This window comes from Aspergillus campestris (assembly GCF_002847485.1).
Source record: "Aspergillus campestris IBT 28561 chromosome Unknown P168scaffold_6, whole genome shotgun sequence".
Classification (NCBI taxonomy): domain Eukaryota; kingdom Fungi; phylum Ascomycota; class Eurotiomycetes; order Eurotiales; family Aspergillaceae; genus Aspergillus; species Aspergillus campestris.
In genome coordinates, this window is record NW_020194341.1 from 996815 (window position 1) to 1022954 (window position 26140).

At 53.5% G+C, this 26140-nt stretch overlaps 7 protein-coding genes across 7 annotated transcripts; 4 read left to right on the top strand and 3 right to left on the bottom strand.

Annotated features, from left to right (window-relative positions):
* Window positions 1-2742: 2742 nt before the first annotated feature.
* On the top strand, window positions 2743-3359 carry P168DRAFT_281946 (putative prefoldin subunit 2; the record flags this gene model as incomplete). Its single annotated transcript, XM_024835958.1, has 4 exons — window positions 2743-2785; window positions 2862-2952; window positions 3065-3257; window positions 3327-3359. The coding sequence occupies 4 exons, from the start codon at window positions 2743-2745 to the stop codon at window positions 3357-3359; spliced, it is 360 nt and encodes a 119-aa protein (XP_024692904.1).
* Window positions 3360-6236: 2877 nt separating this feature from the next.
* On the top strand, window positions 6237-7333 carry P168DRAFT_281947 (nuclear transcription factor Y subunit beta; the record flags this gene model as incomplete). The annotated part of the gene is made up of 4 exons (XM_024835959.1): window positions 6237-6390; window positions 6718-6828; window positions 6885-7012; window positions 7094-7333. 4 exons carry the CDS (start codon window positions 6237-6239, stop codon window positions 7331-7333), a joined length of 633 nt encoding a protein of 210 aa, XP_024692905.1.
* A 674-nt stretch (window positions 7334-8007) lies between these two features.
* P168DRAFT_290396 (TatD family hydrolase) lies at window positions 8008-9427 on the bottom strand. The gene has a single exon (XM_024837199.1). It carries the CDS (start codon window positions 9413-9415, stop codon window positions 8195-8197), a length of 1221 nt encoding a protein of 406 aa, XP_024692906.1. The 5' UTR covers window positions 9416-9427; the 3' UTR covers window positions 8008-8194.
* A 1427-nt stretch (window positions 9428-10854) lies between these two features.
* P168DRAFT_327283 (uncharacterized protein) lies at window positions 10855-12205 on the top strand (the record flags this gene model as incomplete). The annotated part of the gene is made up of 3 exons (XM_024841219.1): window positions 10855-11102; window positions 11222-11982; window positions 12039-12205. The coding sequence occupies 3 exons, from the start codon at window positions 10855-10857 to the stop codon at window positions 12080-12082; spliced, it is 1053 nt and encodes a 350-aa protein (XP_024692907.1). The 3' UTR covers window positions 12083-12205.
* Window positions 12206-12586: 381 nt separating this feature from the next.
* P168DRAFT_310923 (putative alpha/beta hydrolase) lies at window positions 12587-15166 on the bottom strand. Its single transcript, XM_024839443.1, has 2 exons — window positions 14620-15166; window positions 12587-14557 (listed from the first exon to the last, which is right to left on the bottom strand). The coding sequence occupies exons 1-2, from the start codon at window positions 14779-14781 to the stop codon at window positions 12995-12997; spliced, it is 1725 nt and encodes a 574-aa protein (XP_024692908.1). The 5' UTR covers window positions 14782-15166; the 3' UTR covers window positions 12587-12994.
* A 234-nt stretch (window positions 15167-15400) lies between these two features.
* Window positions 15401-17347, top strand: P168DRAFT_290399 (Spo7-like protein). The gene has a single exon (XM_024837200.1). The coding sequence runs from the start codon at window positions 15599-15601 to the stop codon at window positions 16973-16975; it is 1377 nt and encodes a 458-aa protein (XP_024692909.1). The 5' UTR covers window positions 15401-15598; the 3' UTR covers window positions 16976-17347.
* Window positions 17348-17655: 308 nt separating this feature from the next.
* Window positions 17656-26061, bottom strand: P168DRAFT_310925 (MCM-domain-containing protein). The gene is made up of 10 exons (XM_024839444.1): window positions 25893-26061; window positions 25308-25801; window positions 22275-25229; window positions 21688-22244; window positions 20963-21017; window positions 20592-20638; window positions 20433-20535; window positions 20110-20373; window positions 18041-20052; window positions 17656-17936 (listed from the first exon to the last, which is right to left on the bottom strand). The coding sequence occupies exons 2-10, from the start codon at window positions 25728-25730 to the stop codon at window positions 17900-17902; spliced, it is 6453 nt and encodes a 2150-aa protein (XP_024692910.1). The 5' UTR covers window positions 25731-25801; window positions 25893-26061; the 3' UTR covers window positions 17656-17899.
* Window positions 26062-26140: the final 79 nt, after the last annotated feature.

The following is a 26140-nucleotide window of genomic DNA, read 5'->3' on the forward strand; positions in this document are numbered from 1 at the left end:
AGACGCTGGGGACCGATAGCATCGAGACGATGGTGAGCATCTCTTCGCTGCAGTCGTAGTCTTCGCAGGCTGTGATGAGGAGCTTGGCTAGAGGAGGGTCCATAGGGAATGGGGTCATGTGACGTCCGAGGGAGGTGAGATCGCCAAGGTTGTCCAGCGCGCCCAGCGACCACAGCTCGAAGAGGGACGTCGTAATGGTTTCCTGCGGCGGCGGGTCCATAAAATCGAAGTCCAGGAGGTCTTTGACCCCGAGTGATTTTAGGAGAAGGACGGTGTTGGAGAGACTGGTGCGCTGGATTTCGGGGATGGTCTGTATGTACATCTCATTCTTATATGCGATCTCCGTGTAAAGACGATATGCCTTTCCGGGCCCCGTGCGCCCTGCTCGTCCCGAACGCTGGTTGGCATTGGCTTGAGAGATTGGTGTGATCTGGAGCGTGTCCATGCCCATGCGCGGATTGTACACCTTGAGCTTGGAATAGCCCGAATCGACCACGAACATGATACCATCGACGGTCAAGCTGGTTTCGGCGATGTTCGTGGCCACAATGACCTTCCGCACGCCTGGGGCGGCTCTCTCAAAGATTCTGGCCTGCTGTTCTGCAGGCATCTGACTGTAGATGGGCAGGATGCTGAGCTTTGGCGGATCGTTCAGCAACTTCAGCCTCTCGTCCACTAGCTCGCACGTGGCTTCAATATCTTCCTGTCCCGTCATGAAAACTAAAATGTCACCCTGGCCTTGGGAAACGTGAATGGCCAAGACCTGCTTGACTGCGCTATCAACGTAATCCTCGCAAGGCGTGCGTGAAAAGTGAAGATCCACGGGGAACGTTCGACCGGGAATGACGAATTCGGGGGCACCGCCGTAGAACCTGGAGAAGCGCTCTGCGTTCATGGTGGCTGAAGTGACAATCAACTTCAAGTCCCTTCGCCGGGCGAGTACTTTCTTCAGCAGCCCCATCAAGACATCGGTGTTCAAAGCCCGCTCGTGTGCTTCGTCCATGATAATACACGAGTATTTGTCGAGATCTTGGTGCACGAGCGATTCTCGCAACAGGACACCGTCCGTCATGTACTTGATCACCGTTTTGTCACTTGTGCAATCCTCAAAACGGATCGCATATCCGACCTCCTCGCCCAATCCAACCTCCATTTCTTCACTGACACGCTTCGCAACGCTCATGGCCGCCACGCGACGAGGCTGCGTGCACCCGATCAAGCCGGACTTCGAGTACCCGTCTTCGTGTAGGAATTGGGTCAACTGGGTTGTCTTTCCTGAGCCGGTCTCACCGATGACAACCACCACCTGATTATCTCGAATGACACGTAGTAAGTCCTCCCGCACAGCGAACGCCGGCAAGAACTCTCTTTGCTCGCGGAGCGTCTTGCTCTTGCTAAAAGAGCTCTGCCCACCCTCGTCCTTCTTCATGTGCTGCGCAAACTTATTCCCACCCTTGTATGTATCCTCCACGGGCAGCGCCACCGCACTGTCCCCCTCATCTTCCTTGACGCCCATTAGATTGCCGAGCGCTGTGCCCGCCATCGTCGTCGCCTCCTGAGCCTGCTTCTGTCGTTCGCGGTTTTGCCGTCGCTCCCGAACCACCTTGCTCCCTTTGCGACTGAAGACGGCCAGATCGCTCTGCGGGTCGCGGACCGCGGAAACGGGCTCCAGTTGCTTGGTGAAGATCGTGCGACCATCGAGGAAGGGCGGGCGCAGGTCGTGCACCAGCAGATGGACACGCGTGCCTTCGTCATCTTCGGGGGCGAAATCAGCGTCGAAGTCTCGTCGTTGTGCCACGCCCGACGTCAGCATGCGGTTCGTCTCCCAGTTGTCTATGTCTTTGCGCTTCGCATCGCGTAGTGTGGGGGGGAGGTTGGAGCTCTTCAGCCTTTTGGCTGGCGGCTGGTCTTCCGGCATTATGAAGGGTCTCTATGATCAGGGAAATTATATAAGTGAAAGGTACTAAAGAAAATATCAGGAAGGTATTCAAACGGTTCACCAGGGGTAGATGCGCCTGGTGGTTGTTGAGGCAAATGGAAGAATTATTGATAGAGAGAGAAACGACGTTATCGCCGATGCGAGGCAAACAGTGCAAACACATTTTATCACGTGATATGATATAGATCCATCCGCTCTTGGACAGTAACATACGGAATGATCCTATCTATAGGTCTTGAAGCCATTGGTTAAGTTTAGAGTGGTTTATTATTACTTGCGTCTACAGCTTTTGTCATGAGCTACCTCATCCTGGGCCAGGTGCCAGCCCTAGGCTATGTCCTGGATTTGCAGCCGGAGTATTCTATTTTTGCGCCAACGGGGTTCGTCCGTCATCTAGATGTACATTTCCACCGTCCGACTGTATGAAATTTGATTTGTATAGTATTTTTTTTCAGTGGGTAATACCTGGTGCTTTTGTATAAGTAGTACCGAACGCAGTATCTCCATCTGGAGTCGTTCACTTGTCAAACTGTGGAATACTCCGAGAATTGACCTTTAACTCCAAAGAGTACGCCGAAGGCTCTGTACATATCAATATAAGCATGTCTATATATTGATTATTCTTGTGCAAAAGAAGAAACAAGAAGATGATGGTGTTAAGAAAGACTCCTGATCTATAGATCACATGACCATTATTCTTGTGTTTGCCTGAGGCAACAGACGGACGCTTAACCACATCCAACACCCCGCACCAGCTCCGACCAGACCAGACTACCGTTTGTTATCAATAAAACACAGGCAAAATGGCGAGCCAGCAGCCCCAAGTCAGTCAAAAGAAGCAGCAGGGTATGTGCATTTGCCCCCTGTCGCACAAAATGTTCCGTCATTCCAGAACCGAGCAACTAACACCGACGCCCCGCAGAGCTCCAGCTCCAGTATTCCAACTTCAAGAATACGCTACAGCAGATGGCGCAGAAGATCGGGGACATTGAGCAGGAAGCCGAAGAACACAAGTGAGTTTGGGGGTCATTTTTTTGTGGTTATACCATGCGCGACTGGGAACCCCGCGCAGACATGCGTCGTTTGCTTTCAGGGACGCTCATGCTGATCCGTCCTTTCTTCTAGGCTTGTTATTGAGACTCTTGATCCTTTGCCCCGCGAACGGAAATGTTTTCGCATGATGAACGGCGTCCTGGTTGAGCGCTCGATAGAAGACGTTTTGCCCACCTTGAAGACCAACTCGGATGGACTGAAGCAGGTGCTGGCGGAGCTTCTGAAGCAGTACAAGGCCAAGCAGGCCGATTTGGATAACTGGAAGGTGCGTTCCCGCCATACTCACAGTTTTACCTTCCAGGAAACAACATATCTGACTCATTTGTACCTGCAGAAAAAGAACCACATCCAAGTCGTGCAACCATAGTCGATTCCACGACACATCGAGCGCTGTTTTCCCGTCTTGTTTCTTTTTTGCCTACCATGGGGAGGGACATACTAGCAATTGGGAGATCGGAGGCCGTGAAAAGTCGGCGTTACCGGGAGTTTGAACATGTTCAGAGACTACATTCGCTGCCTTTTTCTGATTCCCGCCATCAGCATTGCGGGCTTGGACGGGTCTGGTTCGTTTGCGGTTGGGGTCGAACGGAGTAATGTCGGAATGCCTTCCGTAGCACGCTCTATCCATACGTCAGCAAATCCACAACAGGAATGGGACGATGGGGCGGGAAAAGGGTGTGCAGCAAGGACAGTCCGGTGATAGCGCGCTGGGGCGTCGGACGCACTCATGCCTGACCGATTCAGGCTCAAAAAGATATCAAAATAGACCATTAATGACAACATACGATCTGTGACTTATTATTTTTCTTTTATATTTGTTTATTGTCTCATTTAACATCTTTGGTTTCACCCATCAATTGCCAGTGGATGGACGCATAAGCACAATCCTTCATTTGGACGGTCTCAACTTGACATACCGTTACCCTTGGGCCTCTGCAATTTGCTCACAGAGCCTAATTCAGACCAATACGTGAGGGGACAGAGGAATACTCGTGCATTAGTCAATCAGGCAATGTCACGCTCTGTGGTCCGAGTGAGTTGGCCATTAAGACCGGGACCCAATCAACAGGGATGGAAGGCGCGTGCAGAAGACGGTTTGATTTACTTCTTGGCTGCAGCTGGCCTGACCAAGGCTGCGACCAGATAGACGTTTCAGCTGGCCTCGTCGACGGAATGCAGATGTATCAAACCGGGATTCGAGTCCGCCGCCAACCCCTCTGACTGGCCGCTTCACATTAGCCTCAACCAATCCTGTTGATGGGGGGCCGTATATCTTTTGCTCTATCGGGTGGTGTTGTTCATTGTGTTGAGTACTTTGTTTGTTGCAACTCGGGTGTTGTTTGACTGTTTGACCTGGTTCTAATAGATAACCAGCCCTGCTATGATCCAGATGGGGGTACTATCTTGAGTCACCAGACTAACCAGGCTGATGTTGATATTGGGCTGCATCGGGGTCCCCACCGCGATTTGCCCGATCAGAGAGGATGCATCACATCCATGGCCCTCGTTATTCATTGACTACGGTTGGATACGGAGTACTTTGTGAGCATTATTGTTTGGAAAATGACGGCCTTTTGCCGTTATGCGCTCAAACTATCTGGTTGACCTTGATGCCTGACAGCGCATGCGTCGCTGCAGCGCCTGGTTGACTGACAGGTTGGGTGGTCCCATTCTGTAAGGAATGCAGATCTCATCATTGACAGTTCCAGTTGTTGACTCGATATTGCTGGAGAGTTACCATCCAGCGTTTCAATCCAGCCTTGTTCGCAACCGTGACCGGAATGATAATGGCCTGTTTTATGATGTTCAATCTATCTCCTGGTCAGAGAAGAGCATATACATAGGTAGATTGAAGGGTAGATCTGAAACGTAGTAGCCCAAGTAGGCGAACACCCATGTCAGGAGTAAAGACTCGAGAGTATCTTGGTTGTTGTTGATTGATTGCCTCTCGACCGATGATGACTGGATGGAATCACGTGCAATACGGTATTGATACAGACCCCTCCCCGGATGGTCGAGTCCCTGGCGTGAGAACCTATCCTCAATAGGAATAGCGTAGTACAGAGTTGTGTAATACAGCTGTAAATGAGGACCTGAGGCCGTCCAGATTTGGGTTGGATTTCCTCTCCCTCTTTCAAGTCACGATTCTCTCCTCTTCTTCATTTCTATCATTCGATCATCGAACTTCTGACATCCCATTCATCTGAATCATCGCTTTTGAATCCCGTGTTTTGTTGGAAGAAGAAACCCCCGGTTCGTCTCTCGACCTCATTGGGTACAGTTACGTCGTCACCAACAACCAGTGATCGTGGCTCTTTGCCCAGGACTTCTGGTTCGCCAATTGACGGTCTGCGGGCATTGCGGCCGTCTCCAGTAAGAATAGAGAGAGGTACCTCCATCTATCTATCTACTTGCATCGAATCTCCTTCACGTTCGTCCAATCCTAGTTCCTCCCCCGCCTCATCCCCCGAAAATCATCTTGTTCGATCGCTTACTGACCTCGGGGTCTTTAGTTTAGTGCCTGAGTCTTCGTCACTTTACTGGTGTTGTTGTTGTTCTTCCTTTCCCCTCTGCGCAACGTGCCACACTGCCTAGTGACCCACTGGTTACTTCCGTGTCGCATTACCCGCGTCTCACATCCCGCGCCAGCTTCCCAGATCTCTCTCCGTGTTTGGAGAGCGCGCATACTAGCTGATCTTGCTGCATATTGTTGTAAGTTTAATCCTTTCCCTGGCAGGGTTATCTCCAATACCTTCCATGTTATGAGAGAAATGAATTAGCTGGGTATAAAGGATTTAAATCAATAATTGGAAAAAAGAAAATAAGAAACCAAAACAAAACAAAACAAAAGGAAAGGAAAGGAAGAAAGAAAGAAAGAAAAAGAGAAAAGAAAGAAATCCAAGCGCATCTCTAATCATCACTGGATACTTCCCCGATCTTCCCGGACTCGGCTTCCATCCGCAGGGCAAAGCTATCGCGGAAGCATTGCCAATCCCCCACACGTGCTGACATCGCCCGTCCTCCACATTTAGGCTGCAGGCTACTGTGAAGCGAATCGCTGCCCAGCCAGTCCAACCCACCCCTGGCTTTTCGTGGCGCTAGTTCCCAGTCGCGTTCGAGATCGCAAACCCCATCGCGCGCGCACTGCCTCCCTCTCTGACGTGGTTGCCAACAGAGCAATTAGACCCCGTCGCTCTTTCCTAAACCTAGTAATTACGACGCGATCCAGAAACAGCTAAAAATCATGTCGTCGGCCTCTCCTTCGAAGGAACCTGAAGTGGATCCTGAAATTCAATCGGGTGAAGAGCAAGACATGGACAAGGACCAGCTAGAACATGGACAGGGTCAGGGTGAATTCGAGGTGAAGGAGCAGGACAGATGGCTCCCAATTGCCAATGGTTAGTCGCGTCTTTTTGCAGCTTTCTCTGCCCCCCTGATTTGCGCGTGCCTTACATTTTAGCTGCTGGTCAACCGCCGGCTCTGCCCTACTACACCTGACAGCTCCCTGCGCCTACCCTCTCCTGTTGTCATTCTCCCAATCTCCCTATTCGTCAATGCTCTCATAATCTTTGCGCGTGTTGGGGATCGTTCATGCGGGCGGCGGATGTGCTACCCTTGGTCCAATGGCCTTGAGACGGCCCCGAGACTAGATCGCGCGTAAATCTATTACACGGCGACGGGAGATTCCCAGAGTTCCACCACACATGCTAACCGTCCATCTAAAGTGGCCCGCATCATGAAGCTGGCGTTGCCAGACAATGCAAAGATCGCCAAGGAAGCCAAGGAATGCATGCAGGAATGCGTGAGTGAGTTTATCTCGTTCATCACGAGCGAAGGTCAGTGCTTCTTCCAACCAAGACAGTACAAGCGTGCTGACATGCCATCCATAAAGCTTCCGAAAAGTGCCAGCAGGAGAAGCGCAAGACCGTCAACGGTGAAGATATCCTGTTCGCCATGACGTCCCTGGGTTTTGAGAACTACGCCGAGGCGCTCAAGATCTATTTGTCAAAATATCGCGAGGTAAGACTTGTGCAACATTTCCCAGCTCGCCCCCTTTCTTTCCCTTTACTTTGGCCCGTTCCGCGCTAATGGGTTTTACAGACCCAGTCCGCCAGAGGCGAACACCAAGGCCGGCCAACTAGCAGTGGGTATGCTTCTGGAGATCCTGCCACAGGCGCACGTCCGGGTACCGCTGGTGCTCTGGGGGGATTTCCCGGCGCTGATAATGCCAACAGTGTCATGAACCCGAACCTCGATCCGTCTGAGCAGGAGACTGCCGCCTATGGCTACCCGCCCATGGTCGGACAGCCGCACAACGGAACCGGTGGCGAATCCTACTAATGCAACTTGTCTGGGGAGTCACCAGGGAGATCGTCTGGAACAAGTCGCAGTCTGATGTTTCGACCAGGCTAGGAAGGCAGGCCGGAATGTCCTGTCGCCGGCTCCCAATCTCCGAATGGAGATCTCTTGGACGGCCTGCATTTCCAGCTGCTCCCATCCCGGTTACTCTTCCCTGCACAGCATGTCGGTGACGCGGTACGATACAATGGTTTTTATGGGATATCTTATAACGGATCGGATGAGCCCACCATCGGTGTGGGCTCTTGGGGCGGCGCTACTCCTTTCTTTTTGTTTTCCTTTTCTTTCTTTTGTTGTTTTGCGTGTTTGTTCTATTCTTTGTTCTTACATGGAATATGACGTTTCAAAGCCCTCGGTCTGGTCCCTGCGCCTTACAAGGCACGGATGGAGAGCAAGCTTGGAACTTGATGAAACGATCAGCCGGTTCGCTTGACAACCGCAACGGCGACAGGACAGCCTTTATCTGAAGGCTGGGAACGTCGAGATTTCCATTGTATCTATTACCTATCCTTGGTTATTATTATGTTGTCAACAGTCTACCAATAGCTCGTCTGATGAAGGATTGGACTAGAACAATAGAGTGGGGTCTCGCGGCCCATTGCTTGTCTCAGTTGATCTATACGTCGCAGTAGAAGCGTGGGGCGGTGGTTTGTGTCAGGATGTGGATTCTGCAGGGGCGCCGTTGGTCGTACAACCTGAGTTAGGCCATCTATCTAGGTATTATTGTACAACATATCCACCTGTCCATAGGACCCCATGGTACAACATATCTATCTATACAGCGTACAGCAGTTACATCGCCCCCCTTCCCTTTCACACCTCGCACACACACAACTCAACAACCTACCCAAACACAAACCGCCTCCAATTTCCCGCCAACCGCCGAACGCCCTCTTCCAACGGCCACTCCCGCAACTCGCAGACCTGCCTCGTGACCTTCTCCAACAGCTCGTCCATCGCCGGCCCCGCCGTGTGCAGATCACTCTCGACGAGGATTCGATCGTCGGGTAGGGCCTTGATTACTGCCATGACTTTGGCTGAGGAAGGTCCGCTGAAGTTTATGACTGCTGAGAAGGAGAAATAGACGTCTGATGGGTTGGTCGGGTCGAGGAATTGTTTGAGCGGCTCTGTGGGGCCGGAGTAGGAATGCATGCAGATTCGGGGTGGGAAGGGGAGGGGCTGTGGTTGAGACCCGTGTCCGTCCTGCTTCCCTTGCGCTTCTTCCTCAGCATCGCTGTCGCTATCAGCATGCGCCTCAGCAGCACTATACCGCCGCCGTCTCTGCCGTCTAGACGGCCTCTTCCGCTCATGTCCGGCCCACAACCCGCGCAACAAAGTAACGACCAGTCCATGAGCCTGCACGCTGTGTACAGAGACGGGCCGACCCATCTCCCCCGCCAGCCGCAGCTGCGCCTCCAGCACGACCTTCTGGTGATCCATTTGTACCCTGTGCTGGGAGAGAGTGCGCCCTTCGCGTGAGCCCGGCGTTGTGTTCGGATCGCGCGCGGCTTCTTCCTCGTCTGTCCAGGGGTTGGGGAGGCGGAAGGAGCGATCGAGGCCGATTTCGCCGATTAGGGAGGTGGGGTGGGAGGTTAGACGGGTGCGGGTTTCGGAGAGGAGTTGTGAGAGGGGGGTTGGGGTAGGGAGGCTGGAGATGAAGGTTGATGTTGGTGGGGGGGTGAGGACTTGGGTGTAGTGGGTTGTTTTTATGTCGTTGTCGTTGGTGGTGTTGGTATTGGGGGTGGTGTCGTTGGTGTCGTCGTAGATTTGGTGCGCGAACCATGGGTGCCAGCCGAAACAGGGGAGGACTTTCGGTGGGTTTTCTGGCGTGTTTGTGTCTGTGTCTGGGTTATGAGGGGAGATGGATTGGGCGATTTGAAAGACGAGGTCTTGGTCTTGACCGCGTGTGGACATGACTGTTAAAGAGGCGGCTTTCATGTCTGGGATGGAGGCGATGGAGGCCATTGTGTCGGTGGGGTGGCAGTGGGCGTCGTGGACGCCGATGTGCCAGGGGAAGTTGTCTTCATGGTTGCTATTGTCAAGGTTGGTGTTTGGTGTAGTCATTATGGATGTATATAGTATTCTATATGAGTTGTAGGAGGAGAGGAGGAGAGAAGGAGAAGAAAGATGGTGGGGAGAGTTGATGCTTATCAACTTATCGGTTGGATCGGGTGATGTAATCGTGGGTCTCCAACTATACAGTTGGTAGAAATGTATGGAGACTATGATTCTCCTTGATTAGAGTTAAATTAATTGTTTATTTTCTATTGAGATGACAATCTACTTCTTCCAATCCACGTGGTGGAAATGATATCCAGAGTATAATCCCTTGGTTGGAGAGTCTATCGTGAGTATGGGATTGACTATAGGGCTACTGATATACAGTAGTCTCTCTTGTTTTTCTTCTCTTCCTCCATCCAACTACTCATACTCCATGTCAAATCGGACAGCATCTTGACTTCCCAAGGCGTACTCTCAACATGGTTAACTGCCATGAAGGATGCTTGCATGGTCCAGGCCAGGCACTGAGGTTCTTGTTTACTTCCATCTATCGAAATGAATCCTGCTATACTGTTTAATAATCTAGTGTTATGCGACAGACATGAGTCTCTACTACTCAGTTGATATACATGGACCAGAATGCATGCTTGCATCTTCATACCAGGTCCACATCAAACGCATATTCCCGATGATTCGTACCAAGAAGGCCATGGTCCGACGTCTGTTGTTGATGCTTGCTCCATTCGACAGCGCTCTTGCCTTCTGAGCGTGCTTGAGGACCTGCTGCTTTGGAATGACACTGGACCCGTTCAGAAGATACCATCAACTAATACTTCTACACCTCTTTCACCTGTCTTCGCAGATATCCAACTCAAAAGCAAAGCATTCGTTCAAAATACTCTGGTACTCTATCATTTCATCACTCTTTAGTCTTTCGTTCATCTTCAATCAATCAACTCAACACCCTTGCCCTTTAAATCTACCAAAACAACCAAGAAACCAATACCCCGTCCCCTTATCAACGCCATGCATCCCTTAATGCATTACTTCATAGGCCGCTTTTAGTACGTTTCCTGAACCGCTCCTCAATCGATCACACAGGGGCGCCTTTTCTAACGTGTGCAGTCACTGGATCGCTATACTGGTCTGCCGGGTGCTAGACGCCATTTGCCTTTGCCTCTGGTGGTGGTGGTATTTCTTTGCGCTCGAACGTGGATGGATCTGGCGCTTCTTCCATGACCCAAGAAGCGTCGAGTTCTCCATCATTAGGCGTCGTTGGGACTTGTGGGCGTGGGCCCCTGTCGGCAGAGACCTCAGCCCTAGTGATCGATATCGCAGGATCTACTTAATAGAGCACCCTTATGCACCGGATCCTCCTCAACCCCCTCCCAGGCCTCCCAAGTCCTCGAGGAACTGCTTCCGTCCGCATGCTACCGACTCTGCAAATGATAACGATGAGGATCCTTCGGATGATGACAGTGGGAGTTCTTCGGATGATGACAATGGGGGTCCTCCAGAGGCTGGTACTCCTCCAGGCGGTGGGAATCCTCCAGAGGGTGGTGCTCCTCCAGGTCCTTGGAATCCTCCAGGCCGTGGGAGTCTTCCAGGTCGCGAGAATCCTTCAGGGCGTGGGGATCCTCCTGATGGTGGTACTTCTCCAGGCCTTTGGAGTCCTCCAGGCCGTGATGCTCCTTCAGGCCGTCATACTCGCCCCAGCCATGGTGCTCCTCCAGGCAGTGGAAATCTTCTGGTTGGCAGCAGTCTTTCCGGAGGGGACCATAAACGTACGACGAATACCCCCCCATGTCCTTTTTTACGCCGTGGTGCTTTAGACGCTGACTCTGTTCCGAAAGGGGTTTATTCGAGCAGCAAGGCCGTTTGGGACAGTCGTGCCCGCGGTCCGCTTGGTTTCACCCCCATCGACCCTAGTCAAGGCATTAGCTCCAAGCGTCTAGTGCACTCTGAACAGGCCCCTGCAAAGGACGACGTCCAACAACAAAGCTCCAACGATAAAGATAAGAAGTTGCGAACTCGAATGGTCGAATTGCTTCTCAGGATTATGGAAGACGTAATATCCACCCAGAGAGATAGCGCCGTGAAATCCAAGCCAGGAGCTAAAGCTCCTAGCGAAAAGGCAAAGTCTGAGACGCCTGATAAGAATGACTCGGAAGCCAAGGCATCAATCAGCAATGTTTCGGCTGGGGTCGACGCAAATCCTCCACGGGATGGTCTTTATGACAGCTCCATCAGAGATTCCACTCTTCAAGGAAATGACGCGCAGCACAAAGAAACCAATTCTGAGCCTTCAAGCAGCCCGGAACCCATGTTCACTCTCGAGTTGAAGCAGCGCAGAAACAGTGAGAATGCCCCTGCATGTCTGCTTGAAGATCTGAACTTGGAATACGGACCGCAGAGATTCGATGGCAGCAACGAACCCAGCCCTCGACCTAGCCGTGAAGACGCCTCTATCGAGAATCTCGCTTTTCAGGGAGATGACGAGCAGCCTGCTGCGCCGAGAGGACCCTGGGCGCTGACGCAACAACAACAACCTCAGCACCAAGAATCTTCCTCTGAACCTTCAAGGGGCTCAGAACGCCGGTCCACTCTCGAGTCAAGGCAGCGCAGCAACAGTGAGAGTACCCCGGCACTCCTACATGAAGACCCGAACTTAACACTCGGACCGCAGAGATTCAGGGGCAGCAAGGAACCCAGCGATCCTGGCGAAAGTAACGAAAATTCAAGTTCCGAAGTGCTCTTCCTTCGCCGCCCTAGTGCACTTCGACGAGTGAGCGCCGACCAAAAGCCCCTCACAACCCAGGTGAGCAAGGGGGAGGCCTATGGAAATTCGAGTATTCGAGCATTTCCTCCAACGAGGCCGTCTGTATCACCGGCTTGTGACCATTTCACGAGGAATCCAGGAGTCGACTCTCAGTGTACGCCCTCCTAATCGAGCTGTTCAGAGTCGTTGTCTATTGGTATGGTTACCGTGGCACTGTCTTTTTCATTCTTTCATTCATGGATGTAGGGTTATGTCTGTTGTACTATCATTATCAAATGGTTTTGCTATTATCCTGACTTGCTAGGCAATGTATCGATCATTCAATCGTCTATTATATCTGTATGCATTACTTGGGTGCTACGTAAGACCTGTAGTACCAAAGAGACTACCACGTAGAATCCACTTCAGCCCTACATAGAACTAGAAAAAAAATGTATATACCGTCGTTCATTTCACGTCTATCTATCCGATCGAAATGATCTTATATGATATGATATATGTACATCATGCATGGCTTTGAAAAGGGAGAAAATAAGGAAGGAAAAGGGGAAAATGAAACGAAAAAGACTGTGGGCTAAATCACTCTGGGGGAAGAGTGCGCTGGGAGAACCAAACATATCACAACATCAACAACATCAGTACCGCCACCACAACAATAATGTCAGCACCAACAACACCACGACAACAGCAACATCAACAGCGTCAATACCACGATATCGACAACAACACCAGCAACAAACTAGGGACCGACCCCTGGGAGAGGCAAGTAAGTGTGAATCTACCGTCACGTTCTCACTGCGCACCTAAACACCAGACGAAGCAGGTGAAGGTAGAATAGTGAATAGAATGGTAGAGATCCCAAACTAATCAATCGACCGCCTCGCCCTCTCCGACGCACCCACCTCCTCCATCTCCTTCAACACAACCCGGTTGAACTCTTCCCACCCATCAAGATAAACATGATGTCCGGAGTTCTGGATAACGACGACCTTGGCGGTGCCGCGGTCAGCGCTCCGCTGTGCAGGCGTCGCGTCTTGCAACGCCCGACGCCGTTCTTCCTCCATCTTGGCTTTGGCTGCTATTCCGCCCCGCACGTCCATCCAGTCGTGGTCGCCGTACATGAAGACTACCGGGAGGCCGTTCTCGCGCTCGACGGGCTGCGCGGAGGATGCGTCGCGTGGCTGGGAGATGGGGTTTGAGGCGATGGAGGAGGCGGACGCGCGGCCTGGGGAGAGGTCGGTTACTTCTGCGGGGACGGGGGTCGTTGATGATGAGGATGAGGGTGAGGAGGATGCGTTCTGTTGTTTCTGTTGCTGCTGTAGCTGTCGGCCAAGGCCGTGGATGCGTCGGATTAGGGGACTGCGGGCGAAGGCGCCCGGGGCGAGGATGTATGCTAGTGCGTACTCGCCGCTACCGCGTAGGTTGAAGATCGAGTACGAGTAATCGTGCAGTGCTTTGGCTTCGTCCGCGGGGAGGTGCGAGAACCGTCGAGAGGTCCACCCCGACACCAGGCGCGGGCCGAGTGGGCCGGCCCATCGCACCAGGGTGAAGGGCGAGATGTTGGCGTCCCACAGGTAGGCGAACCACTTGGGCACCATCCGGCGCGGGCGGGGGTCGTTGGGCGAGGTGGTGGGCGCGCCCTTGAGGAGGATGTTGTTGTCGCCCTTTTGTTGCTCCGTCGGGACGGCTGAGGCCGACTGCGCGATGCGCGGGGGATCTTGGGCCGGATCGCTGACGGAGCTGGACTCGGTGGGCTCGGGCAGATCCGCCCGCATGGCGTTCGGGTCTTCGGGAATGCCCACGGGAGAGGCGAGGATGAGCTTGTTCAGCCGGCCGGGGTACTTCAGCGCATAGGCCACCGCCATGTAGCCACCCAGGCTGTGGCCCAGTAGGGTGAACCGGTCGATCTTGCGCTTGATGCGCCACTCTTCTAACGCGTCGATGAACCAGTCCTCCGCCTCTTTGATGGCGTCTTCGCGGGACTTGGCATCGATGCGGAAGGCGGGCCGTGTGCTGCGGCCCATGCCGAGTAAGTCTAGCGCATGCAGTTGCCACCCTCTCAGCCGACTCAGCGGCTCAAAGTTCTTGTAGAAAAACCCCAGCCCGGCGCCGTACCCGTGCAGCATGACCAGGTGTTGGTCGGCTTCTTCCCCGACTCGCTCGACGGAGAACTCGTTCAGGGCGCGATTCTTGCCCGCCAGCTCGACCATGCTGGATCGCCACAGACGGGGGCCGTACGGGTCGTCGAAGGAGCTGGCCGACACCTCACCCTGCTGGCTTTGGTCGACCGACTGCAGGCTGCCGGGGCCGCCACTGGGGGTACTGGCCGTCTTGCCCGTCTGCAGGTGGGTCGGGGGCTGTTGCTGGAGATAGGGAAGGTGGGAGAGCACTTTATGCTCGGCTGCGGCGGCCGGGAGACACGCCCACTGAATGTTGAAAGATACCACCTCAGTGACTCTGACACGTGTTTGGCAAATCAGGGACATACCCATTGACTAAAGCCTTCTCGGTAGCCGAGGGGAAACCACGCTGAAGGCCCCGGCGTCGCGGCCGTGCCGCGCGCGGCATGCGGGACGTCCTCTTGGTGCGACGACATGGGGGGCTCTTGACCTGACAGATCGTCTCCGGAATTCAACGATTCAGAGGTCATCGAAGAGGAAGAGGTAAAGCGGCGAGGGATCGTGAAGGAGCGTGTGGACCAGGGTCGGGAGACCTGGGAGCTCAAGGAGGGGAGTCGCGCGGTCGACACTTTGCCACGGTTGAACCAGAGTGACAGAGGGGATAATCTGTCACTCAAGCACAACAAGACAGGAGACACGTTATATACCGAAAAATCCGAGGAGAATAAGCAGCGGTGGAAAGGGACAGATCGGACGGAGGAAAAGTAATAAACACCGTTTAACCCCGGTCCAATGGAAAACCGCCGTGGCGAAGGGCGTAAAACAATGGGAAATAGTCAGGGAAGAGGTGTAAATAGCAAGAATCAAGAGGTCATCCAAGGAGGAGAGATATCAAGGGGAAGAGAGACAATTGCATGGAGGAAGAGGGATAATAACAAAGAAGAGAAGAAGAAGAAGTAGAGAAAGAGAGAGAAAGAGAAGAAACGATGACGGTGATCGGGTATTATACCGCGGTATCCGTATTACCAGTTGCTGTCCACTGTTTGATGCATTATATCCGGTAATAATACACCTCCCATACCCAGCCCAATCTCTCTCTCTTCTTCCTCTCCAACTTCGTCTCTCCAACTTCATTTCATCATCGCGCTCTCTGCTCCCTCTCCCTCTCAATCCTCCCTCCTGACGACCAATTCACTCCTGTCGATTCTACGTCCATGCATTGACATGGTATTGGGCCGCAAGGGCCATTGACTCCTCTTCCTGATTCTTCCGAGACGATAATCCCCCTACGATCGCCCGAACTTCATCCCGATCTCCCTCTCGTCTCCCTTGAACAAGTCCTCGGTGATGGCATCTCCCAGTTTGGACCAGTTGGTCAAAGGGTCTCCAACTCCCAGTAACCGATTAAATCCCTCCTCAACTCCCTCTGAGCTCTTGCCGACGCCTTCGTCGTCCGGTGCTGAAGACCATGCGCCTGAACATCCGACTTCCCTCCCACATGCGTCGACCCCGGACCCGCTGTCCACGTTGCCTTCCTCCCCACCCCAAATATACCTCAACCTGTTAGTCCTAGAGACGTCTCTTCGCGCTCAATATCTCTCCCTGCGAGAACGCCGCCGTCAGAACACATTCTTCCTACTCTTGCTGGCTTCCTGGATTGCCTATTTTGCCTATGCGCTGTTTCTCCGTCCGCGCGAAGATGGCCGCGGGGTAGGGGGCTCCGTCTACTGGGTCGTGGAAACGGGCGAGAAGGTCGCCCTGCTCGGGGGCGTTGTCACGGCCCTGCTGGTCTGGGGAACCGGACAGTGGGAGCGTGGGATCCGGTGGCCTCGACGCTGGCTCTCCATCGCCAACCGCGGCCTGCGCGGGATGAACACCAAGATCGTGGTCATTCGAGGCCCTTGGTGGCAGGAGCTGTTCTCCTACGTGTCTTTCCTGTTTCCCCTGTCGTCTCCCTTCTTCCCATCGTCCGTCGGGGATTACCATCACATCGACCGCCCGGCATCCGAAAAACGGAGTAGTCGGCAGTTCTTCCAACCGTCCTACAACATGGAGCCGGACTCGGGCCTAGTGGAAGAGGACCTCAGTCCAGGAGGTGACTACATCCGGCTACTTCTCCTGCCCAAGTCCTTCTCCCCCGAGTTCCGGGGCAACTGGGACGATTACCGCACCGACTTCTGGGAGAAGGAAAACGAGCGTCGTGCGCATCTCCGCGAGAGACTCCGTGAGAAGGAGCGCCAGCTGGCCCGGCAAGATCATGGCTGGTTCTGGTGGATTGGCAGAAAGGCGTCGGAACGACGACGACTCGCTGCCGCCACGCTCAACAAACCGCTCCACCATCCGCACCTTCAGCACCACTCCCACGCCTCCAAACACGCCCACCATGATTCCAAAGGCTCCCCCGTCCGACGCAGCACGCGCTCGGAATCGCACTCGCGCACGCCCTCGCGGAGCACCACCCCTGTCGATCCCGACGACCGGCCCCCGTCCCGGTCCTCCGCCAGCGGCCGTCCACGTCGCGGAAGTAACGTGTCCACGCCGGAGCAACAACACACCCCGCCACACCGGAAGAAGCGAAACTCCAAATCCATCTCCCGGGGCTTGTCTCCACTCACCCAGGCGCAGATCCGGGAGGGCGTGCACACACCTTCCCTGTCATCAGACGATTCCTCCCTCGTCGGAACCCCGGGCGAGAAGCCCAAGGACGCTAGTTTTTCAATTTGATTGTTTCTCTAATTCTTCCGTCTCTACCTCCCATTCTACTACCTACCAACCTACTATATTCCCTGAACTTATACCCCGTCTACATATTTGGGCGTGACTGTCTTTTTGCGATATCTCGTTGCTATCTTGTTCCTATTGGGCTCCTGTGCATTTTAATCTCTCTTCTCTTCTTCTTCTTCTTCTCTTCTTCTCCTCTCCTTTTTACCTGCATATTTGCATCATCTCTGCTACATTTCGATCCCACATTTTGCTATTCGCTATTTGCATTAGACACAGACCAGACACTACTTCAACAAGGATCCAGATAGAGGCGTCTCTATCGTATTTTGCATGGCACGCTACAAACCATCACCATCATCCCCTTAATCAAATCAGCTAGTATCTCGTCTGTCAGGGCATACAGTAGCGTAGCAGAAAGATGAGCTGTACAATGTATGTATGTATGTATGTTTATGTGTATGTCCATGTATGTAATATGCAACGGAGGAAATGTCCGCTGCAAGGGTTATCCAGCACATCATATGATTTAAATACTAGAAGAGAGGATTCAACTTGTTTGTTCGTCTCTCGCCGTCTGTAAACGAGTGTATTTGTATATGCAAAAAGCGATTGCATAAGTATTGTTGTACCTATGTGACTAGATATACCATTCATTTGAATTGCATTGCATTGCATTGCATCCAGACCTGGAATTCCTCAAATAGATGTGGATAATCTATCAATCAAACAATGAAACTCCAAGCGCCAGTCCCAGTCCCAGTCCCCGTCTTCTGTGATGGACATGTATGTGTAGACAGATTCATAATGCAGGAATAATAGAAGAAAAAGAGAAGTAATTGAAATGGTCGTCCGTCATTCGTCCACCGGTCTGTCTTTATAGTTGTATCATGGCCTTTTTTTTTCTTTATTTGATGTTTGATTAAATTAGATTCGGTAGACAGTGTCGTCGTCTTCGAGGAACCTGTTGTGTGGAACAATCGTTAGTTATATGTTTGAAGTTTGAGGAAAGATAGGTAGGTGGTGGGTAATAGGGAGGTAGAGAGTTAGGTGGGGGTAAAATCTTACATCAACTCGTTTCTATCATGCATAGCCTTCAAAGCCGCGACGGCTTCCGCGTGCTGGAACGCAGGCTGTGCTGACGCGCGGACTGCCGCGTTGACGGCGCCAACGAGCTGCTCCACGTTGGCGGTGTCGGATCCGCTGAACAGCGTGCCCATCAGAGGGCCCAGAGCCTGTCGGAAGACGGCCAGCCGGTTCGCCTGGATCGGCTGGGAGGGTGTTTGGCTGGGGCCGCCGGAGACCGTCTGGGACGGTTGTGATGAGGAGTCCAGGAGTTGCGAGGCGGGGTGCGACGAGGCCACGGACATTCGGGATTGGCTCTGTGTCTGCGTCTGTGTTTGGCTGGAGCCGTATAGGTCTTCGTCGTCGGGTACGTCGTCTGGGTCGTTGGCGCTGGAGCGGGTGGCTGTCGGTGCGTGGGAGCGGAGGCCGGTGCGGCCGCTTGATCGTGGGGTGGTGCCTGAGAGCTGGGCTGGGGTCTCGTCGTCAGAGTCGTCGGAGTCGGCGGCGCTTGATTCGGAGTCCTCGTCGAAGGTGTTGACCTTTCTGCGCTTGCGGCGCTCGTCTTCGACGACTTCTTTGAACATGGCGAAGCGGAGGATTGACTCGGCCATCTTCGCGTCTTTCTCGTCGACGCGGCTGGATAGGCGGGACTTGGCGTGGGCGGTGGATAGACGGATCAGCGTTTCCAGGGTACGGGCTGTGATGGGCGACGTTCTGCGCTGATTGCCGGAGAGCTCGTCGTTTCGCAGGGCCGAGTACGTGGTGACGATGTGGTCGGCGGCGCCCTTGGTCAGAATGGGCTTGACTCGCGATTTGGCGTACTGGATGTATTTCTTGATGAAGGGGATGCTGATGACTTCGATGTTCTTGTTCTTGTTTCGGTTCGAGTTGGCGATACCGGCGTGGAGCATCGCGTTGAACTTCTCGTGCACCTCCGTGGGCTGGTTCTGGCTGTTGCCGTCGTCGAGGCCAACGCCCAGGTTTTGATGTTGCTGTTCGCGGACAGGGGCGCCCTCTTCCAGGCCAGGCTGGCGGTAGCGATGCATACGCAGCACGTGTTCGGAGACCATCCTGTCCTTGGCGTCCTCGATGTCGTCGGTCATAACGAAGAGCAGATCGAAACGCGAAAGAAGAGAGTCTGGCAGAGCGATGTTCTTGTGAGGGTCCTTGTGGGGATCATATTGGCCGTAGATCGGGTTCGCAGCAGCGAGAACGCTGCAACGGGCGTTCAGGCTGGTGTGAATACCGGCCTTGGCAATCGTCACCGTTTGCTGTTCCATGACTTCGTGGATGGCCACACGGTCGACGTCACTCATCTTGTCGAACTCATCAATGCAGACGACACCGCGATCACCCAAAACCATGGCACCGGCCTCCAGCCTCCGCTCTCCCGTCTCCTTGTCAGAGGTAACGGCGGCTGTCAGACCGACACCGGAAGAGCCTCGACCAGTGGTAGCAATGGCAAGGGGAGAGGTGTTCAGGACGAAACGGAGGAGCTGAGACTTGGCGGTCGAGGGATCACCAACCATGAGGATGTTGATATCACCACGCAAGTGCGTACCGTTGTCCAGGTTCTTCTCCATACCACCAAGCAGCATGAGCAAGATCGCCCTCTTGACGTAGTCATTTCCGTAGATACTGGGCGCAAGAGACTGCGACAGCAGCTCGAAGACATTCTTCTTCTTCGCAATCTTGTTGATGTTTCGGATGTCGGTATCGGTGATGGGGGCCTGGGCGATACCTCCGCCGTTCTTCGAGGACAGCTGGATGATGTTGTTCGCCATGACAAGGGTACGGAAGGTCGAAGACCCAGATCCAGCTCCCCTGTTTCCAAGAGAACGGTAAATTCCAACCAACTGGATACGGTCGCCAGGTTTGGCCCGGTCCACCAAGTCATCGTCCAAGATCACGTCCACGCTTCGAGGCAGCTGACCGGCTGGTGCTCTCTCAGGCATTTCTTGGATCGAGATGTTTTGGTGGTCCATGTACGAAGAATACCCATATTCAGTAATAAGCTGGACACGAGTTCAGTATGAGTTATTGTCAATAGCCCTAGAAAAACCATCACTCACCGGGTTCTTCTCGTCATCCTCCTGAGGATAAACATTCAAGTTCGTGACTCCACTGGCCGTCATCGTCTGATCACGGTACTTCCTCGCAAGGAACCTCTGCTTCTGCTCCACATAGTGCACACTCTGAATCACCTTGGGCCGAACCAAGGAGCACTTGGTTACGATTCCCTCGAGGGAGATCATGCGGTTCAGGTGGGACGACGTCAACGTGCGGGGATTGCAAGAGAACTCTCCAAACGCTCCCACATATGCACAGTAGTAATTCTATCCTCGTTAGTCTCTGCAAAAGCACTCCCGTTTCTTTCCCAATCGAGCGCACATACCACATCATCAGCCTTCTCCCGCGCCGGCCGATCCAGCATCTCAATGACTTTCTTCAGGGCCTTGTCGAAGGCGAGGGACATCTCAAACGGGGTTTTTAGGAGGCTATATCCCAATCGTCAGCCGGCAGCACCCCTATCACCACTTCCATAAAAGCCTACCTATCCGCCATCTCCCGATTATGCGCGCGGATCTCATCGACGCTGACCTAAACAGCAAATATCAATCAGCGACCCATCCCTTCTCGCAACGCCCGAAAACACAGAAACCACATACCACTAAACGGCGTAACCCTCGATTCAGCATCAACACGATATCGGCTCGGTAACTTTATCGCTAGTCAGACACATCGTTTCTCTCGATCGTTTTTGTCTCCGGGGAGAAAGGGATGGAATAAATAAAAGTTGGATCTCGACGAACCTTCGCGCTCTAGCATCGGCTAGTAAAAAGTAATTGCGTTAGCTACTTTCTCTCTCACTCCTTCTCTATCTCATCTCCTCTATCCTCCCCCCACACGGTAGAATAGACATACCAGGATCGAGAAACTCGATAGCCGCGCGCACCTGGTCCTGATTGACCTCTTCACGCTCGCTCATGGTGTCGGTTTTTCGCAGTGCGACGTTGTAATATGATTAGAAGATAATAATAAAAAACCACCTGGTCTTAACAGCAGTCGTAATAATCTGGCTTATATTCCTCAATTGGAGTCGACCATGCGGGGGCGGTGATGCTTTTGACCAAGACACTGAGTGGGATGCGGAAGCGGTGTTGGTCGAATCAATCTTCAAAGTGAAAGAAACGCGCTGTCCCAATCGGGTAGAATTGAAACGCGTGGGTCTTGATGGGGACGCGACGCGAGCGGGATGAGTCAGCGGGTTCCTGGGCACGTGTTTTACAGCTTGCCTGAGGCAGCCTCAGATTAACGTACAGGCTACGGCTTCAATAACTCCAAGTTAGACTCCTGGCTTGTTGTTAATTTTGGAGAATAGGTGATTCTATCTATACATATGCAGTTTATGGTACAGTCAATATCTATATACAGGGTTACATGTTACATGATGATCCGCTCATCCTTCTTTACCCCGGCTCCCTCTGTGTAGAGCTCCCGCCACGTCCTCCTGGTGCTCACTTCCATCATTTCGCTCTTGCTCATCGTGCGACCATGGGTCACCGTCTTCGTCAACTGACACCCGCTGCGATGCGCAGCCCGAGAATCTCATCCGAATAATCCTTCAGGCCTTGAGAGCTGAGCGAGACTTTTCATGTGCTTCGTCGTCCACGGGCTTGTGCTCGTCCATGGACTTATAGTCATCCACAACATCTTGGTCCGTAGACGTAGCACCCGATTCCTGAAGTCGCTCATCACCGACCAATCCATCATACAATGAACGGCCCTCCCCTGCAGCCATGGCATGAGACTTCTGCTCTCCCTCGGTGGGATATTCATCATACGACAAATCACCCTCATCAGCAGACATAGCGTCTTCCTTGTCGAAGGAACTGCCCTCGAAATCATCCTCCTCAGTAGGCAAAGCATCAGACTCATCATTTTCGTCGCCGAGGAAGTGGTCGTCCAGAAATTCGTCGTCGTCAGCAGGTGCAGCGAGAGACTTCTGCACTTCCTCATCGTCATAGTACTCGTCATTATCACCGTACGTCAGGCGGGTTTCGATGTCGAGATCGTGTTCCTGCCGCGGGTCGAGGACCCTTTCTGTTGGCGGAGGAACGAAGTCGATGTCTTCGAGCGCGGTATCGTGTTCGTCTGTAAGAGGTGGTGTCTCGGGCGATGCGTCATCTACAGCAGCAGGTTGAGGCTGGTTCAGTTCAGGCATAGCCCGCTTCACGAGTTTCTCGGAGCTCGAGTCAAGCCGGGCTTCGCCGCCGGTTCCGAGAACGCCACCGGTCCACACGAAAGGTTTGCGGTCCGCGTTACCCTTTACGTCGTGTCGTCCCTGGCGACGCCGGAGCAACACGCCTTGGAACTTTTCACGTATGTAGGGCATGTCGCTGGCGGCGCGGACGGTCTGTGGTGCCACTTCGTAGAGCTTTTCCAGGTCGTTCCCTCCGTGGACGACGCTCCTTTCCCGGAATCGGAACAGAGATGCGGCCAGGTAGACCATAGACACGTAGGTGGGTTGCAGGAAGTCGGGCTGTATCTTGCTCCAGTACCGTCTGCCGCGTTTGCCCAGGAGATGAATTGGGAGTATATTATTCGGATTTTCAAGGGCGACAGTGGATGAAGGCGCGGTCTTCGGTTTCAGACCATATCCCCGGTGCAGATACCTCCATCCGGGGAAATTGGGCATGAACTTGCTTTCAAACATGGCGAACGCATGGAGCTGGTCGGAAATCTTTTCGGAAGCGGCAAGGACCTGGACGTACGTGGACCAGTCGTAGGTTGTCAGAGTGAACCCCGCCGCCTGCACCTCGGCCACGACCTGGTATATCCGATGGGTCTGGTTTCTATAAGCCAGGGACCGCATGTATAGATCCAAGGGCCGAGAGATCATGAACCGGCACGCGGGCAGAATTCGGGGTTTCGGTGACCCGTCCTCCTGTGGAGTAATGGAGCCGGGCGAGGTGTCCTGCTCCATCCCGCTAGCCGTGGGAACAGATGGACTGGAAGGATCGGTGGCACCGGCAGTCGGCAGCTGATCAGAAAGCCATTGCTCAATGTTTGGACGACTGGCTAGCTTGATAGCCCGCGGGAAAGCCATTTTCCAGCAACGTTCGACTTCGTTGAATTGCCCCGCCTTCAAATGCGTGACCATAAGAATTGACAAAAAGCGAAAGGGGGCTACGTCCTCCACGTTCTTCAGGGGCCCCGGAGGCGGCAGGTAGCGGGTATACTCGTCAAACAGACTCTTCACGCGTTCATGGGCACCTCTCGTGCCATACGCATTGATGATATACTCATAGTATATGCCGGGGAAAGCCATACTGACTGCCTGTTTGGCCCCGCCTGGCTGGGGCTCTGTGGTCGCCAACTCGCTCGAATCGAATTCGGCGATCGTTTCCCTGAAGAATTTCTCGGCATGTTGGAGCCGCATGCGAGACGCTTCGCCAGTTTCGCCCTCTTCCGCTCGGGAGTCCAGATCCCGCTGGAGCTGGCTTTTGAGAACGAGCAGTCTCGAGCTCAACCCAGCCCGACCGAAGCGTTCTTCGATCTCATGGAAGATGACGTTCACCATGTCGCGGTTGCGTTCTTTCACGTAGCCATGTAAGATGATTGCGTAATGGAACTCCGTGACGTGGATGTAACGGCTTCGATGAAGGGTCCTCAAGATGCGACGCGCCGCATCTGGTCGTCCAATGAGAGACAGACTGAGGATGAGAGCGGCATAGGTCATTTCATCGGGGTCTATGCCTACCTCATCCATACGCGAGCGAATCCTGGACATGGCTCCCAGGTCCAGTCGGTAGGCATGGTTCCACAGAAGCACATTCCACATCCTGGTCCGCGAACCTCGAATGGTCAAACTCAGAGTCGACTCCGCAATGCCCTCAGCCAGATCCAGTTTTCCCTCGGCGCAATAGGCCTCCACAATCGTGTCGATCATAGGAGCGGTGACCCTTACCCGGTGTTTTCTGGCCAGGACGAGCAGGTGCTGAATGCTATCGATATCGCCTTTCTTGGCGCAATGCCCCATTAGAGTGCCTACGGTATGGGGTTCAAGCTCCAATCCTTGGTCGATCATCTTCTTCAAGATGGCAAAGGCTCCGCGGAGATCACCAGATCTGGCATGCGCGGCCAGCAGCGTGTTCCAGCACACCGTGTTTGGTACGAGACCGAATTCGTGTGTGATCCTGTCGAACTGGCGCTGCGTTTCCTGCACGTTGCCAACCCTTGCATGGACATGAAGGAGTGGAGTGACGAGCCTTCGGCTCTGCGGGTTCCCATGATCCGAAAGGAATCTCTCAAAAAGTTGGTGAACGGTGGCCACGTCTCCCGCTCGCGAAAACGCAAGCAGCGCTTGTCGGTATGCGTCCTCGGTTGGCTTTCCATGGAAATGAATAATTTCTCCTAATAAGTATTCTACGCCGGATGTCGTCCCGAGACGGCGGCGGCGTTGTATCAGCCGGAGTAGAAGACTTCGGGGGGGCTTTTTGCTGGGCATTAGCCAGCGAAAGTTGCGATAGACAACGAGGGCTCTTTCAATCGTTAGTCGAGCACTCGACATGTCCAGCTTTCTAATAAGGTCAAAGTAATGTGTCGGGGTCAGCAGCCCTAACTCCCTGTAGCTTCGCAAGACAAGCAGAGTGGGTTCTGTCGCAGTGTTCTCGACAAAGCCACGGGTATTGACGAGCTGGTCGAGACAAAAGTGAGCAAAGCCGCGCGCTGGGGCTTTAGGGCCCTGCCCCCGCAGATATTCGGAGAGGTGGAGCATGACCGTTGCCAGCTCTGAATAACGTATATTGCGGAGGATATACCTCCACAATGTACCGGTAAAGGACGGCGGCCGTAAAGGCCACAGCTCTTGTAGTAGATCCCAGTGGCCATGCTTCGAAAAAGTCGTTACCGCAAAGTTAAAACAGAGGGCGTCCGACCCTTGATCCACGGCTTGCTTGCATATTCGTGTCACTTCCAGGGGACTCCCAACCGACCAGTAGGATTCGGCCATCCACAAGTAGATTCTGGGGGACCGCGATTTCTCATCGATGCTTTCGAACAAACGACCAATCCGTTCATTGTCAAGTTCTCTTCCGGACGAACATAGATATTTCATGAGAGCCACCTTTGCCGCAACGGGTTGGCCAGCAGTCAGGTAGAGTGACCAGGCGCGGTCGTAGTCCTTTGTCTTGTGATCGGATAGTAGCTCGGTAAGGTGGTTGTCAGCGGGTGTTCGAGCTGATCCATCCTCCGCCTGGGTGTCGACACCATGGCCCCACGTGCCTTCTCCATCGACACGATCAAGGCTCGTCGCCGCGGTAGTATAACTTTTGGGAAGCCCTGGGATACTCCGTCTTCTCCGTCGGGGGCCCGATCGCTTCGGAGATCGTAGCAGGCAGGTCACAGCGAATTCCTGGGTATGTGGTGGGTAGAGGAACTCGAGAAACGGAGACCGCGTATCCGTCGGGGGTCTGTTTCCACGGGAAGTGGCGTTTGAAGGACTCGAGATTCGGTGGGAGTTCGTCGACAAGGCGGCCAGGGGACTGTGGGAGCCCTCGACACCCGTCCCGCTGCAATTCCCCAAACTGAATGACAACGACCTTGAGCCTCGAATGGCGCCATTCGAATCCCGAAAGAAACGCCGGCCCGCGCTCTCAAGGCATCCCGCAGCTCGTTCCAGCATTACCATCAAACGATGCGGCGCCAAACCCTGATATCACCGAAAATCGACGAAGCCCGATAGCATATCGTTTCCTATAGCTTCAATTGGGTCAAGTGAAACCCCATGTCAGCTCCAGGCTCCAACCGCAGACGATCCAAGTCGGGGGGGGAAGCGGAAAGAAAAACGTACGGATGCGGAGTGAACCGTGGGAGGGGAATAGGAAGCTCGCAAGATCGTCAGACGGGAGGGGAGGCGGAAAAAATTGGCTGGACAGTCGAAGCTCTATCTGACGAATCCAACCGTGTCAACAACAAGAAACAGACAGTTAGAGAGAGTGGGCGACAGAGCGCGTTGTTTTCTACCAAAGGAGCAAAAATTTGGCAGGACAGGCAGTTTAGCTCGGGATGATAGAAAAGTAAAGAAGGAGCCGGGCATTC

Bases quoted from the DNA above. Each gene is read 5' to 3' on its own strand.
- P168DRAFT_290396 (XM_024837199.1), bottom strand. From the start codon at position 9,415: ATGACTACACCAAACACCAACCTTGACAATAGCAACCATGAAGACAAC.
- P168DRAFT_310923 (XM_024839443.1), bottom strand. From the start codon at position 14,781: ATGACCTCTGAATCGTTGAATTCCGGAGACGATCTGTCAGGTCAAGAG. The intron at 14,558-14,619 runs GTATGTCCCTGA...TTCAACATTCAG, and splicing joins GAGAAGGCTTTAGTCAATGG to TGGGCGTGTCTCCCGGCCGC.
- P168DRAFT_290399 (XM_024837200.1), top strand. From the start codon at position 15,599: ATGGCATCTCCCAGTTTGGACCAGTTGGTCAAAGGGTCTCCAACTCCC.
- P168DRAFT_310925 (XM_024839444.1), bottom strand. From the start codon at position 25,730: ATGGTAATGCTGGAACGAGCTGCGGGATGCCTTGAGAGCGCGGGCCGG. The intron at 25,230-25,307 runs GTCGACACCCAG...TCCGATCACAAG, and splicing joins AAGGCACGTGGGGCCATGGT to ACAAAGGACTACGACCGCGC. The intron at 22,245-22,274 runs GTGAAGCGGGCT...GAACTGAACCAG, and splicing joins ACTCGAGCTCCGAGAAACTC to CCTCAACCTGCTGCTGTAGA.